The sequence below is a fragment of the Oryzias latipes genome, chromosome 5, assembly GCF_053564925.1.
Source record: "Oryzias latipes strain Hd-rR chromosome 5, Olatipes_Hd-rR_3.1".
NCBI classification, from domain to species: Eukaryota; Metazoa; Chordata; class Actinopteri; order Beloniformes; family Adrianichthyidae; genus Oryzias; species Oryzias latipes.
The window spans coordinates 27730871-27747500 of NC_136241.1; the positions used below are offsets into that span (position 1 = coordinate 27730871).

At 41.0% G+C, this 16630-nt stretch overlaps 2 protein-coding genes and 1 long non-coding RNA gene across 5 annotated transcripts in view; 1 reads left to right on the forward strand and 2 right to left on the reverse strand.

Annotated features, from left to right (window-relative positions):
* Positions 1 to 388: 388 nt before the first annotated feature.
* wnt7aa (wingless-type MMTV integration site family, member 7Aa) lies at positions 389 to 13332 on the reverse strand. 2 transcript variants are annotated; one of them, XM_078948092.1, is made up of 4 exons: positions 12885 to 13332; positions 12460 to 12686; positions 8330 to 8559; positions 389 to 3661 (listed from the first exon to the last, which is right to left on the reverse strand). In XM_078948092.1, the coding sequence occupies exons 1-4, from the start codon at positions 12953 to 12955 to the stop codon at positions 3182 to 3184; spliced, it is 1008 nt and encodes a 335-aa protein (XP_078804218.1). In that variant the 5' UTR covers positions 12956 to 13332; the 3' UTR covers positions 389 to 3181. The 2 variants fall into 2 exon arrangements, with proteins under 2 accessions (XP_078804218.1, XP_023810901.1); XM_023955133.2 differs by having other exon boundaries at positions 8330 to 8601.
* Positions 12987 to 16630, forward strand: part of LOC144992338 (uncharacterized) — a 5814-nt gene continuing 2170 nt past the window's right edge. Inside the window, exons 1-2 of one of the 2 annotated variants that reach the window (XR_013656217.1) lie at positions 12987 to 13219; positions 13337 to 13411. This is a non-coding gene — a long non-coding RNA (uncharacterized LOC144992338). Of the gene's footprint in view, positions 13220 to 13336; positions 13432 to 16630 lie in introns of both variants that reach the window. The other variant, XR_013656218.1, reaches the window with a different exon arrangement.
* The window catches only part of ptpdc1a (protein tyrosine phosphatase domain containing 1a), a 15063-nt gene continuing 14001 nt past the window's right edge, over positions 15569 to 16630 (reverse strand). Inside the window, 1 exon segment of the mRNA XM_020703433.1 lies at positions 15569 to 16630. This exon segment is cut by the window's right edge and continues 1262 nt beyond it. The gene's annotated coding sequence lies outside the window, so the exon portion shown is untranslated.

A 16630-nucleotide genomic window follows, 5' to 3' on the forward strand; every position in this document is an offset into this window, starting at 1 on the left:
TTGGGAAGTATTAAAAATTAAACAACATTTATGACACAAAAAAGAACTCATTAAGGAAGGAGGAGGCATGGGGTGTGGTTGCTTAGGTTTTGGATGAGCAAAGAAAACAGGGGTCACAGGACAAACCCCTCCTCCTAGGAGTCAGGGGGAAGGGGGAACGGACCGCCGGAGACACGATGGAGTCAATGTAAATTAACTGACCTGAGACAGAAAAGCATGTGCAGTTGTGTGTTTATCAGAACATCCTTGAGTTCTTCTACTTTTCACCACAGACGCTTAAAGTACATACCATTGCACTTCTCTGTATGGATGGCCAAAAGAACAATTTTCAGGTTGCGTTCCATGTTAGGGCATGAAAGCATTTAAAACAAAACCAAAAAAGTTATAGTTGAAGTCAAAATTATTTTATTAAACAGAAAAGAACACTACAATCCACAGTTAGAGCTTCATCTGTTTGTGCCGAAAGTATTGCCAAAAGATTTTCTCCACATTTTTCAAAGCCAACTCCTAGTTTAAATGAAAACTTTTATTTGAAGTAGCTTGAAAATGTTAGTTCTGTTCAAGTTTCATTGGTCAATTTTTAAGTTAATTTAGGGATCAACCACCAAACAAAACTGAAGCTGGGACAGCAAAACTATTTGTGCTAAACCAGTTCTGAACTTGAATTACTTTCAAATTAAATGTGAATGCTTTTTTTGCAAATCCTGATTATTTCTACAGTTACACAGAGTTCCCTTTCCAATAAATTAAGCACACATTTCAATCACAAAATGAAACAGGACCATGTAAACAGAAATGTGGTCTGCAAAATAAGAGATGTGCATGAAATGCTTTGTTAACTCTTGTGCTATCTTAGATGACCCCCCTCCCCCTCCCCCACCCTTACATTGACGTGTTCTCCCTACCATGACAAAGGTGGATGAAGGTGAAAAGATTTCATGTAATCCATGGACACCTGTGAAAATCACAAATCATTCAAGAAAAAAGGTTCAGAGCACTGTCTAGTGGGTCTAGATGACCCAATGTTAAAGTGCCTAGGATAGCACAAGGGTTAAACAAGATATCAGCAACCATGAAAAGGGAGTCTATCAATTCATTTCCTAAAAATGAAGTCCAGACAGTGGCCCCCAACAGACAAAATAGGTTTTATGAGAACAGTCTTAATTGCTTCTGAAAAATACGTTTATTTTTCATTCAGTTTTTATAAGCTCAGTAACAGCAAAGTTAGAGGGCTTTTATTATGAAGCTTTCACAGAAAAAGGAAATAAATTAGGAGACATTTATATAAAAATAAGTACTCTTTTACAAATGTTTTTCATAAACAGACAGTTTATGGCCTTTATATCTTTGTGGACTCCTGTTAGTCTGCTATACACCTAGTCCCACCTGCAAACCAAAAGGAAGGTGGGTCGGAACTGACCTCATGACCTTTGACCCACAATGTCATAACGAAACCTGAATGTTTCATGTGAAGAGTCAGACTATTTGGATTAGACTGACTGTCATTTTTAATAATAAAAAAATCACACCAGTGTAAGCTTTGAACTTGAAAAACAGAGTTTAGATGCGACAGATCTCCATGATTCGATGGCAAACTTTTAATCATTTCAAACTCAATGAGACAGACATGATCAGCAGTTGTCTAAGGTAATAAATTATTCTTTGCAGAAGCCACTTCAGTTCAAACAAAACCATTCTGGATCAGAACAAAGAAATAGTGGTACCAGACTAGAAAAAAAAATGCAGAAATGTCACTCATTTTGTGTACACTCGCAGAAACAAATGCAGTCATACTCAAGTTATTTGCTTTTTGTCATGTCTTAAACGCGAGGAGGATTGTAGCTTTAGAAAACAAACCAATAATTAGTACATTATTCTGGTAAATGACAGTTATTTTCACCTCCTCGTTTGCTTTTAAAGAAAACAAACCTGCTCTGGTTTAAACTAGAAAATGAGTCTGCATTAAGTCAGAAAAACTGACTGGAAGATCAAGAAACTGTTGATGCAACAACAAAGCTCCTTGAAGAGGTTGCTTTGAATAGACAGCAGCAACTGAGGCTGGTGACATCTATTTTGGTCGACTGTTTACTGAAAGATCAAGGAAACCTTTTTTATTTTAGAGGAAAGATAGAAGGAAGTGAAAGAAAACATGTCAGCATTCATTTGTAAGGGTTTTCATTTACCCAGGTGATGCTGTCTTGAAGTTTCTTCTGTCTAGTAACGTTTACACCACTCATCCAAGTAGCCATGAAGAAAGATAGAAAGATAAAGAAAAGATCCAGAAATTGTAAATCAACAAGAATGTTTTTCGGGTGGGTGGTAGAGTCATGAAGGTCAAAGATACGATGGATCTTCCATGATGATTTATCAGTTTTTCTCAGACATCAGCAAAGGCCTTTGTCCCAACTGCCCTTACGGGTGGATAGAGGTGAAAAAAATTGGCAAATCTAAACAGGGCACGCAGGTGACCAGCCCATAATGTTTAAGATCTAGACCACTCGCTGTGCAAAAATGTTCAAGCATTTTTTTTCTTGGGGCATGCTGCTAGTAACAGGTCATGGTAAAAATTTACCGCCCACACGCACAACAAGGGCAAGTTCCATTTTGATGATGTCTTTTGAGGTGGCCGTATGAGCCTCAAAGGAACTGAAAGACACTCCCCTTAAGATGCTCCTGTCCACAACCCTCCACGGGCCAAGACAACACTAATTCACGCAGCAGCCATGCGGGTTAACCCCTTGTACGAGTGCATATGACTGAGGCTAAGCATGCAGCAAGCAATGGTTTGATTCCTGTGGAAACGGAACTGCATAGGTGATCAGTCAAACCTGGGCAGAAGCTGAGTGTTGGTTTGATGAAGACCAAGGATAAAGCGACTCAACACTTCCACTTTTCTTTAGATGTTCACTCACAGGCGTTGATGAAAAGTGTTCCTCTTCATCCAAACAGAACATTTGCTCAAAAAAATTATGCTTCTATAATGTTGTCCTCCAACTGACCAAAGAAATCTTCACTGAGAAAACAGTTTCATCCAGTCGACTTGAGGTTTGTTCACAAAGCCATGACGTTCAGAGAGATGGAGGCTCCAGTTTCCACGGACAGCAGACAGCACAGAGAGGCATACCAGGTCCATGTTACGGCACCGATAGCAGGTATTCTAACAGCCTCTGTGAAATGGGTTCTACTTGCAGGTGTACACTTCCGTCCTCGCGCTGCAGGTGTTGCATCTGACCGAGCAGCACCACAGGAACTTGCAGTTGCACTGCCACACGCGAGAGTACTGGTGGGTGTCGTACCCGCGGCCGCAGCACATGGAGGCGCAGCTGTCGGGCTGCTGAGCCGTTCTGTTGCACAGACGCCCCTGCGTTCCCGTGCTGTCCATCACAGAATTGGCTTCGCAGTAATTGGGCGACTTCTCGATGTAGACCAGCTCTGTGTCTTTGGGCTTGTGGTACAGGTGGGATTTCCTGACCTTCAGAAAGGCGGGTCGCTTGTTGCGTCTGGCCCGCACTGGCTCCACGTGAACGGCCTGCTGGTACTTTTCTTTCAGGATGTGTCCCAGCTGGCGAAACTTTGGGAGTGTGGTCCAGCATGTCTTGGTGGTGCATGATCCAGAAACACCGTGACACTTGCACTCCAGGCGCATGGCCTTCTCCAGCACCTGCAGGACAGAAGACAAACTGCAATCAAGCCGCAAAGATGAGTCTGAGCTTTGTTTGTTGTCGTGTTCAACTATTAATGGACCCTAAGACTCCAACCAAAGGTAGACACAGAAGCATTCTCGAAAACTAAAAGCTGCTGACCACCACAGCATCCCAATACCGGCTTGCAAACTCCCACATGTTTACCCCCTTCAACAGTCTGTCAGAATTGTGTTCGATGATTTTCTGGATCTGTTTTCTTTTCCTCAACAGCAGTGGTCCCTAATTTTTTTCAGAGCAAACTAATTAATTATTTTCAGAACTAATTTTCAGAACCAATAATTTCAGTTCCGTTCTGAAGGCAACAGGAGTTGTAATCCAGTACTAGCAAGGTGCACCAAATAAAGTGGCCGGTGAGTGTATTATTATTTAAATTGATTTTTTTTTCCTAAATTAGGCACAAATTAAATATTTGTTAATCAGAAAATCCCTAATCCCTATTACTTGTTCTTTGCTGTGCATTTCTTTGATGATTCCCTTTAAAGTTTTCGGAAAAATGTTTCCATCTCAAAAATAAATCTATTGCATTAAAATAACTCCTGCTTTGGATTATATATTATAGAAAAAGTTAGAATTCTGAAGATAGCTGCAGGTAGTGTGGATCAATATCTCTGTTGTAAAAAGTGTTTGTTTCAGAGATGTCGCATAGCACCTGCCTTTTATGGTTACAGTAAAAAAAAAAACATTTGGGGGAAAAAAAATTCAAAAAATATTAAAAAATGAAACAAAAGTAGAAACCAGAAAAGGTAGGTATGATGTAGGCCTGCACAATATACCGCAAATTTATCGTTATCGCAAGATCAAGCTGTGCAATATGCATATCGCAAAACACAGCAAAAATTGCAATAAATGGTTACCTTAAATGTGCTAAAACAATCTTATGGCAGCTTAAATTATTTAACGAATCAAATAAATCCCTTTATGCATTTGACCAATCGGATAGACTCTTTAGCGTTGTTGACCAATCAGATGGAGCCCTTTTATGTTAGATGTTCCATCCTATGTCAACGAGGGTCATTTGGAGTTCAATTCTTAAACTGTTGCAATAAAATAGGGATGATGTTTTTGGTTGTTTCGCTATTTGTTTATATACCGCAAATTATATCGTTATTAATCCCTCATATCGCAGATTGCAAGTTTTCTTCAAATCGTGCAGCCCTAGTATGATGGGACATCGCTGATTGGATGATGACGTTTGTCCATCATTTCCACCAAAAGTTATTTGCCATGAAACAAAACTGGACATGCTCCCTACTAATCATGAAACTGTTGTAAGTTTGCAAACATTGAAGACGCATTTGAACACTTAGACATCAAAAATCGATCTTCATCATCCAGTCAGTGATCTCCCATAATACCTACCTTTTTCCGGTTTGTCATTGTGCTGTGTTTTTTGGACATTTTGTATTTATTTCTGGAAGTTACTTCTATTTTCCCAAACCTTTTCATTTTTATTTAGTTTCATTGTTTTGGTTTCTGGAATTTTGTTTCTGATTTCTAAAATGTAATGTTGCTGTTTTTTTGACCATAATTTCCTTTGCTTAAGCTTTATTATGTTTTTCTATTGAGTGATTTGTTGGTATCTTTTTCACACATCAACAGAAAGCGGCAAACTTATAGTCTGAAATGCAAAAACCCAACAATGTAATAAGTTCAATCAGAGTTAATTCTTTTCCTCTTTCAGAATAAGGTGAAGAGTTTCCATGCAGTCAAAGAGGGTGTAGACTAAAGATCAATATCATCAGACATGTTCCTCTTTCAGCACTGATGGGGGCCTGCTGGTGCGGAGAGTCGGTCTTGTTTTTGTCCTTCCAAATCTTCCATGGACAACAGAGATGTAACAACTTTGGTGGGAAAGTACTGAGGCCTCCAGCTGTCATTTTATTCCAGGTTTCTGTGGAGTCTGCAGACACAATAACAGGCAGTGGAAAATGCCTTTCACCATGTGGGAAGGAAGCGCTGCGCTGCTGGGGAGAAGGGACAGGAGTTGACCACGCCTACCTCTCACTGTGTGGCAGCCCGGTTCAACAGGAGTCTCATCCTGCGTCTTTTGATTTTGCCACTCCGACGTGGCCTCAGACTCTCTGGAGTCTGCTGGGGTAATTGTTGAAAGCCTTGGATGCATGCAGCTTAGTGCAGTCAAGCCCCAGAGAGCCGGCAAACATTCGATTCATGGAACTCAGTGAAGTGAAGTCCCACCAAAGCTGCTGCCGTTTGTCTAGCGAAAGGGTGTTTAAGCCTCTGGCAGCACCTTTTCCATGTTGTTTATTCTTCTCAAGAAACTGGGAACTCGTGCTGAAACACAAAGTGGCATCTCTGCATGGAAGCTTTGCTGCAAAAATTACAGAGAAGCTAGAGGACGAGGTGCAAATTAAGAGATTCACGAGGTGGATCTGTGCAGACTCAGGAATAGAAACCCGCCTGGTGAGGCTTCAACTCAGAGTTTATGTGTGCACCGTTACATATACTGCCATAACTAAAACAGAGCAAGGCTCACCTTATTCCGACTCAGTCAGGAAATTGTGATTTGTGCATGACATTCAGTCGTATACATTGCAAAAGGTTGAGGGGTTTGTTTGCTGAGGATCTTCAAGTGGTCTGTAGAGAAAAGACCTGTCCATGGAAGCATACGTGTCTCATAATTCAAAATAAAAGTCAATACCGGAAATGCTTTTTCAAAGCATAGGTGAATGATAAAAACGAATACATTAATGTAAACAGTTGGTTCTGACATTGGCTCTTATTTAAATGAAAACGGACACTAACAAAAAAAAAGTTACTGACGCATGTTTACTAATGCAGAGTTGGAGATTGGTCAAAGTAAAATGAAGAGAGGAAATATACATTGTCTCTTATTTAAATGAAAACGGACACTAACAAAAAAAAGAGTTATTGACGCATGTGAATTAATGCAGAATTGGAGATTGGTCAAAGTAAAATGAAGAGAGGATATATGGACGTGGGTGAATTTATAGGGGCATTCAGCAATAGGAGATTTTCCAATTATTTCCAATTTGTTGAAAACAAAGGCAAAAACATCTCAGTTAAATGCAAGCTATGCCTTTGAGATGAACTACTTTCCACTGCCTGTGTCAACACACTGTGAACTATACAATGTGCAGTTTCTCATGTTCATGTGATGAAATCAATGAGATGGTGCTAAAAAACCTGATTGCCCCGTGTAGTAGCCTCTATGTTTTTATTTTATGGATTTTACAAGGGTATCTTGTTTGTACTAGCTTTGTTCCCTTCAGAATTTGCATACGAGTGGGGGAAAAAGTAAAGTAAAGTAACTAATAGTGAATTACTTTTTAAATTAGGTAATAAGTAAAGTCATTTAATTTCAATATTATCCAGTGACTAGTAAAGTAATTGATTATGCTTTAAAAGTAATTTACCCAGCTCTGGTGGTCCATCCTACTTAAGCCTTAGTTGCATGTACTTGTGTGGGTGCTCCAGGTTTTGGTTGTCCACAGAGGGTCTTAGAGAAGAACGGCCACTCTAATTATCTTTTGATTTATTCTGAAAGCGTTCCCAGAGAAAATTCCCATATGCTGTTTCTTTTCTAAATTAAAAAAAAAAAACCTGTCTCGTTTTCTAGGATAAAGCTTCAGCAGACCCACAATATTAGAAAATCATTAGAAATTCGCCTCTGAGTTGTGGCAGGATTGTTGATGCTGAGCAATCACGCCAGGCTTCCCTTCCCAGTTGCGAGAGCTCTATGTTTACACACTCTCCCGTTAGCTTACAGCCTCAACCTAACACCACAAATACAACAAAAATGGCGATTAATATTGGAGCTATCCAGACGTACAGTTTTGAGTCAGATGCCAGCTCAAACATGGAAAACAAAGACACAGATCTATTTGGAGCATGGAGCCTGCCCAACGTATTTTCTACATCACAACTAAGCTCTTCTTTTACACAGCATTGCTCCTGTTTCACAGCTACTTGAATATAGAAATGCTCAGAAACGCAAGTTTGAGCTTATTTTTCCTAATATATGTCCTCAATCATCAGAAAAATGCCACAAGAACATGTTAAAAACACCCTTTTCATTAAAGGTGGTTTTTAAACTGGAGATCACCAATAAACTTCCCAACAATGGACATGGACAAAAGCTTCAAAAAGCCTCTACTCTGCAATGGTGGCAAAACATCTGTTTATTTTTTTTATCCTTTGCACTGAAACTGTTCCTTTTTTTTCCTGTCTTTATTCATCTACCGGTGAGGAGTAGGGGGCCTGCTGGAGCCCGTACCAGCTGTGGTAGGGTGAAGGAAGGGCCTGTAACAGACAGGTCGAGGTCCGTCACACTTAGCATTTTCTTTTCTCAGATACTAAAAACAAATGTAAAGTAGATAAAAACAGATCTCCTTTCCTTCACTGTTCTGTTTTCAGGGGCTTCTTCTTTTGTCTGTCATCCATGCAGACAGATTCATCCCGTCTTGATAAATCTGGAGAAAATATTTTTTCCTTCTTACACACAGGTATGTTTAGTCTCATGTGAAGCCTCTGACATCATGGTCACATCCAGCCTTCAGACAGGCGGGTGCTTTGTGCATCAGCACAGGTGAGGTCTCTTTTAGAACTTAACATGCTGTGAGAATGACAGATCTGCGCAGACTTACCTTCCGTCCCACCTCATTGTTGTGCAAATTCATAAGAGTCCTGGCGTTCTGCTTGATCTCCCGCGCATCCACGAACACCTTGGAGAAGCTCAAGCCGTAGCGGACGTCTGCGGAGCAGCCCCCCCACTTCCATCCCTCCTCCTGGTTGTAGAGACCCTGCTTGTCCTGGTCGCAGTCGCAGCCGCTCAGGCCCCCGCGCGTGCAGGCCGCGGTGACTGCATGTGCAATCCCTGCAGCGATGACAGCGTAGGTGAAAGCAGCTTCCTTACTGCCTGCGGTGGAGAAAAGAAACTCCTTCAATCACACGAGCAGACAACAGGATTCCGTCCTGCAGGCGCTGTCAGGCCTCCTCACATATTTGGCATAGCAGATTTAAAGCAGATCGTGAAACACAAGTCGATGCATTAATCAAGTGTTTTATAGGCAGACAAACTCTCAGCCCAACCATGTAGAAAGTCTGAGGCAGGAGTAATCAAATCAAGCATTTAAAGGCAAGAAGAAAATCATATCCGAGCTGCACATTGATTTATTGCTCCATAATTTAATACTTATGATGAAACTAACAGTTTGTGGAATGTGAATATTGAATGGTTGATCTACGGCAGTTGGAGAAAACTGCAGAACTTTCCTGGAGTAGAGGCTTGTGCAAAAACTCCTGACTCAACTGTTGTAGAAGCTGCTTTTAGAGCTCTTTTCTGATGCTCATTTTTCATGAAATTGTGCAATTGGAAACAAAGCATCTGACAGCTTTAGTATCTTTAAAACCGGAGGCTGCAGCCACTTCAGATGGCAGTGAGTCGGTCCGTCTTCACACTGGAACTCACACCAAACCAGAGGAGGTCAGGTTGGTTGACGGGGAGGATCTCAGGCCAGAGCCAGACTTCTGCACACCGGTGCATGACTGCCAGCAGCAATTCAGATTTTATGAGTTGTGGTATTTATCAGGGTCTCACTTCACTGAGACAAAACAATGGTCTCAGGGCAGCTGGACCTAAACTATGTGGACCTTTATCTAAATTTGGGTAAACTTTTTTATCTATGCCGCATAAATAAACAATTTGGAGCAGTTTTTCTCCACACACTTCAATATGTAGCCGGTCTTGAAACACCAGACAAAAATCATTTTTAAAAGGTGGCTATTGCCAAAGCTGCAAAACCTGGAGGTAAATTTGTAAACTAAGAAGAATGTACATGTCTGAACTTGAAGGTTATGGGAGGGGAGGTGGTAATTTATGAACATGCATAGAGGTGCAGCTCAGGGTGGGTGAAAGGCAGGCACAGGTTTGTGTATCTTGTAGCTGTTGTCTGCGTGCATCGCGTTAAAGCAGACTGTGAAAACAAGAATAATACTCGGAGTCTGTCAGACTGTAGCTGTTAAAGCTGAAAGTGCGTCGGATTGCTGAAAGTCAGGGATGACGTGCTGACCGGAGCGTTTCACGGCTGTGGTGTTTCACAGGCGGTTGCCGCGTCTCTGAGACGATGTGAGGAGCATCCAGAGTATGGGATTGTTGGGAAATGGTGCTGTCTCTGGAACAAGCATCGCCTGGAGCCTTATTCCACTAACACCATCAAGTCTGAGGCTTGTTTTCCCACCAACAGCAGAGCCTTGGCTTCAGACTCACAGACATCTGTCCAAATGTCAGAGGCCAAGTACCTCGGAGGGATGTCTCCTCTGCACTGCTTTTGAGCGTTCATAGCAATTTTCAACAATCACTGTCCACCTTATCTCTACTATTTATGCAAGAGTTAAGCTGCAAACACACAAACATTGCAGGCGCGTCAGCAGAGAAGAAGCATGCAGCTGCAAGGCAGCGGTTTACTGTTGGTTGAAGAAGCTAGTGTGCTCTCTTTTAAGAATGAGGCACCATTTTCTGATGAAATATTTGTTGCTCGCTCTTGTCCTCACTCCACGAAGACGTTGCAAAAAAACCTGTGTGCTTTTCTAGGACAAAGTTTCTGCAGAGCGGCAATAGACAGATATAATAGATATTTGCCTCTGAGTTGTGGGCAGGATTGTTGGCGCAGAGTAAGCTCTTCCACACTTCTCATCAGATATATGTTTGCACTCTCCCGCTAGCTTACAGCCCCTAATACCACCACTCCCGGTGCAACAAAAATAGTGACCAATATCGGAGCTATCCAGTCGTAACGTCTTAAAGCAAATGACAGCACGTCAGTAAACAAAGACGTACCTGGATCTATTTGTCTGCTAGTGGATGCTAAGACGGTAGCACCTACATCACTGCCACCGGCTTTTTTTAAACTGCATTTTTTCGTCTGCTCCTGATTTACAACGATTTGAATACAGAAATACTTAAAAATTCAATTTTGAGCTTAACTTTCCTAATGTATAGCCTTGTTTTCACTGAGCGGCTGTGGAGAGGAATGGTTGGGGCAGAGCTGTAGCCACCCGTTGATTGGCAGAAAGGGATTGCGACATTAGAAAGCACAAACACACATGACTTTTCCCCAATCAGGATCCATTCCAAACGTTTTTTCCTCTTTACAGCAGTATTTATCTTAGCCCCCCGCAATCTCCGTTAGAACGACATTAAATTTTAGACTTAAACGGCTCATTTGCCATTCCTAACCAAAAACTGTGCCTCATCGAGTCAAATGAGTCAAATGAGTCAAATCTTTCCAAAATGTTTAATTACAAACTCAAACATTTTGGAAAGATTTGACTCGTTTTTTAACAACCCATCTATGTGAAGACATTTTAAATAATTCTACGAACATTTTGTTTTGGGATATTTTATTAAAGGGAGATTTAATGCAGAGAAGATTTGTATAGTTAACTTACTTGATATAATGGCAAAATATTTCCTTCACAAGTGTAAATATGCCAACAAAAGAAAGGTATTTTTTATTTTTCAGAAAGAAATGATTCTACGTAAATTCAATCCTGCACTAAAAAAAATCTGTTAGAACAGTTAAAACATGGTCACATTTGAAACTTGAATCCTTTACCTTTAGTATTTTTGTTTTGATTTTTACCTGTTTTACCTTGCTTTTTTTCTGGCTGTTTTGACATTTTTCTTCCTTTTTTCTGGCAAATGTGAAGATTTTGTCATTTGCACTTAGTGTAAAGTGTCAATGTTTGATAATACGTATGTGCAATATTAGTTAAAGTTTATTTTAAAAAAAACACATTAAATTCCTGCTATACTCAATGTACCAGAAGTAAAGCAATAAAAAGACGAGATGCTGGCGAGCGTTTCCACTCAGTTAAGCCATCGCTCCGTGGAAGCGATGGCTTAACTGAGTGGAAACGCTCGCCAGAATTAACTGGACCAGACCGAATCACTCCTTACCGTACCAGACCCGACCGTATACCGCTCAGTGGACACTAGGCTTATGTCTTCCATCATGAGAAAAATGCCACAAGAACATTTTTAAAACACCAAAAGCCCTATTTTCATTGGATTGAGTCTTTTAAGCGTTTTCTTCTTTTTACAAACTCCAAAAATTATTATTGACTTTGATGTTTAATTTGACTCAAGACCCACTTCTGCCTTTTTATCCCCGAGGTAATGAAACAACTGTTTAGGAACTTGTGCTTTTGAAAATATCTTAACTAAATAATATAATTTACTACTTCTATAACAGGAATAAACATACTTAAAGCTTAAAACTTCTGTTAATAATAAAGGTGCTGGTCTAAACCTGTTTTAATTAATGTAATCTAAAATATTGCATTGTGCTTCATATTCATTACCCAATTGATTGTGGTGTCCCACAGGGTTCTGGACCTGGACTGGTTTCATCCTCCTTTGTGCTTGACCCTGCAGGTGCTTTCTTGTTTTTCTTGCTCTGATTCACAACTGCAGAACTAATAAACTACGAAAATGTTTTAAGACGATATTTAAAATATGTTATGTAAAAAAAAAAAAAAGATTTGGTGCCTGATTGTTTTTGTCAATTAGATTCTTTGGATTTTATATTCATGCATTTTTTTCTGCATGACAAGCATCTTCATGCACTTTATTATCTGTGGGTTTTTGTGTCAAAGATAAAATTTTTGGTCAATTTTTGGACAGGCGCATCAGGGTTTGGCGCACGCGCACATAATCCTGAAGAGTCTTGCTGGATGGAAGACGGATATGTTCGCGCATGCGCGTGCTACATACCCACTTTGAGCTCTCTCCCGAACACGGTCCTCTCCCCCAGGGCCGAACAGTTCCAGCGTCCGTGCCTGAACTGGAATTGGCACTCCCGGATGCCCATCTGAACGCCCTCTCCCATCACGATGATGGCGTCGGGCCGGCTCTGACAGATGGTCCTCTGACGGGGGGCCAGTCCGGGGATTTTATTGCAGATGATGCTCGCTCCCAATGCGACCACCGACCAAAGCCCCCTGTGGGGAAGAGGAGGGTTAAAGTTCTGCGTTTCTTTCGCCTGTCTGTGCGCCACCTTTAAAAGCTTTTGCGCAAAACTGCCGTAGGTGAACATCATTCACTGCACAAGATAGGGGTGGGGGTCTGTGGCTTAAATTTGGTTTAAAAGTAATGAACTAAACTTCATTTTCAGAATGTTATAGAAAATACAGTCTTACCCAATTTTCAGATAGATGATTCCGAGGCACAGGAAGAAGCGGAGCATCCAGCGCCGGCTCCCCCGGCTCATGGTGCCTCCGCTCAGCTCCCCCCCACCCTAGTGTCCTGTAGAACCTCCAGGTGTTCTCAGGTGTTATCGCGCGGATAGAAAGGAGCGCCTGGGTTTGTGGAAACTGACTCTCCACGCGTTCGGGTGGTGCGGGACTATGTGCGCGAGCATGAGTGCGCCTTCAGCTCAGTGATCCCTCCAAGAGCGCACGTCTGAGCGCGTCTCTACCTTTTTCTGGCAAGGCGTGTTCCTTGGGGATCTGCCCCCCCAGAGCTAAGATCCCAGGTAAGGCGCATGCACACACGGAGCTTAAGGCACGCGCTCGGATGCCCATAAAGCCGGGTCCACATTAGAAGAGGCGCGCAGAACCCGCGTGTCTGACCAGCTCCTCTCTCCTCTCAGGCGCAGCAGACTGACAACTGCGGTCCCTCCCACAGGGGCCCCCAAGCGCGGAGCAGAGGCCATCAAAGACTGGAGGTTGTGTATTCTGTGTTTAGGTGCGCGTAAAGGTGCAACTTTACAAATATTGAGTTTGAGCTGTTGTGTTAATTTGTGTAGACTTTGTGCCAGAGAGTCATGTTTTGTCTCAAAACACTAGAGTTATTTCTTCAACCCAATTCCTGGTTTATGCATTGGATATCTTTTTAGGAGCAAACGTTTTTTGGGCTATAGTGGTTTCCTTTTAAACTAATTTATCCTTTTATGAGTTTTTATTTTTTTCTTGAGTTAAAATATCAAAGAAAGAGGTTATTCCCATTTTAACCTCAGTGTTGGGTTAAAAAGAAGCCAACTTGGGTTATTTTATGGAGTTAGTGTGCAGGTCCAGTTCTGTTAGCTTACACACTTGGAACGAAATGTTGACACAATTAGTTTGGATGTTAATTCAAATGTAAAAAAAAACAAAAAAAAGAAAAACATCAAACTATAATCATCCTCATGAAGATAAACGACCCGTTATTTGACTGAACGCCCCTAAAATACGTCCCTGAAAGGACTTTAATTAATGTCATCTAATCAGAAACCCTGCAGGTTCAGCTCCCTCAGCAGATCTTCATGGTTTGAAGACAAACATTTAATAAAAAAAAAACTTTATTAATGCTTTATATCGTCACATAAACCCACATCTTTGGATTTTCCTGCATCATAACAGGATTATAAATATACACAGTGAGCTTATTTTAGGTTTCTTACCTTAATTGGTCGTGTTTGGAAGAATCTGGTTTTCTTTTTAAAAAACAAAAAAGGACAATAATATTAGAAGAGCATTTTTTACCTACAAATACATATTTTACATTTCGTAAGATATAAAATTAATGCAATTTTGTAAATTTCTTTTTCTGTCAAGTCTGGCAGATATTAGGGTTTTGGGATTATTTTTAAAATTTAGGGGATTTCAGTGAAACATTCTGCAGCTGCTAAAGTTCTGTGCGATCTAAATTTCTAAAACAGAGGAGTAATATATCAAAGTTTAGACCCAAAAGGGCAAAAAAAGATGGACATTTTCTAGTATAAATGTTTAGTAAACTCCGATCCTGCAGGTGCGCCTTCAGAGAAAGCTCAAATGATGCTGATGCTGCGTGATGTGAAAGATAGCAGCACCATCTAGTGGTGATGCTTGAAACTACTGGTGACGTGAAGATCCAAGAAAAGACCAGAAAACATTTTCAGGTCTAAATTATTATACATCTTAATATTTTATCTTAATAAAAACTCAAAAGATTTGTATAATATTAGCAAGAAATGAATGAAATAACGTATTTTACACAGAATCCTGCCACTGTCAGTAACTATTCAAGCAATAATTTGTTCCTCCAATATTTGAGTGGCACTTTTACTTTATTCCAATACTTGAAATACTACGTCATACTCCCGTCAGAACAGAACACACAATGTGACAGATATAAAGAAGAAACTCAGCACAATCACCACTTCATGTCAAACAGAGATATTCTGCCACCCAAACCACATTGCACCAGCCTCTTTTTGGCTCTCCTGCCATGACATCCCATGACATCTCTTTGGGGTAGACCTGATGGTAAGAGCCCCGACCACCAGAAACTCACCTGCGAGCCACAACCACAGGCCTGGCTCCACAATAGGACCCCGGTGACACATATCCAGAAACCTGGTAGCTACTACTCATAAAGGGGGTTCTGTCTGGCTCGTCGCCTCGGACCTGTCTGCCATGGGAGACCCTACCAGGGATCAATCAAGCTCACAAACCCTTCCACTATGTTAAGGTGGCGGTTCACGAAGGGGAGTTGAAGACTGCCTGCAGGATAAATGCGGTGTAAAGAGGTCAGGTACTTTGTGAGGATGCTTTTAAAACTAGCTGATTTTGTTTTTTGTGCTTTTACCATCTGTGATTGGAGCTTTGGGCCGCACCACGTCCCAGTGAGCAGCTGTTGGAACTGGGGGTGTGAACACAAGCTAAAAACAAAATGAAACTTCATCTGCAGTCCCTGCCCATTCCGAGTCTTTCCCGGTGTCCAAATGTGATCTCTCCATAAGATCTAAAGAGTCGTCTTCTGTGGTCTCGCATCTTCTCATGCAGTTAATTATTGTTATAAAAAAAAACATAAAAAGGTACATTGACGGCTGAAGTTTTCAAAACGAACAAAAACTGCATAAAAGTAGTTTTTTAATGTAAACTTTATTGAAAGTTATCTGAAAATAAAGGAGCTAAGTCAGGTCAGTGCGAAAAAGTACATAAATATTAAATGAACAAGATAAATAATGTCAGAAATGTAACATTCAATCCAATGTTCTTTTGTTATGAAAGAAATTCTGTAACTAACTAGTAAAGTTTCATTACTTAAACATTTTTCACAAACTTACAAAGCAGTTTTCTGCCACAGAAACACAGGAAGTGACATTTAAGAATATAAACGAACCACATGCTGACTCACACAGTGGTGAACGCTGGCACATTTCCACACATTTTTTAGAAAATAGTCAAAGCTTGTTTCTGCTTCTCTCTTGGTATTTTGTTGGTCTGAAAGAATCGGAACCATCAGGAGCTTCTAGGAACCACCACAGACAAGGGCTGAACAATTACTGTAAAAAGGCGGCCATTTTATTTTAGTCAAGTGACTCAAAAACATGTGATGGGCAGAGATAGAGTCTAGCCATGCTATTGTTGTCTCGACTGACTTCAGCAGCTAAAGAGCCTGCCTGCTGAAGAGGAATATCCACGTTATGGACCTGTTTTGGATCCATTCATGGATAAACTCCAGGCCCAGGTGCATCTAGAGAGCAAAAAATGAAGAGCATTATGAACACAATTGAAAACTGTTTTTGCAATTAACTCTGGCTCGCTCCAGTGAAAAGTTGATCTGTTTCTGCAAATATTTATCCTGGTTGCTTTAAACTATTGCTACATTCCACTCATTGACATTTCTAACTGGGCGATCATCTCTGCTGCCACCTATGAGACTCTGCACAGTCGACATCACTCCTTAAAATGGGGCGGTCCTTTGACAACTCCGCCCACTTCAACAACATAACCGAAACGGTATTTGGGCAAGACAAAGTAAAGCTTGAGGCTTTGGTGGATCCACCTATGCGCCATCCAACCTGCCAATCAAAAACCCACGCCCATAACATTTGCAAAGTGGGGCTCTAATAAAATCTAAATTTCTGCTTCAACCCCCCCAATCTGTAATGATTGAAAATAGTGCAAAACACACAAGACTA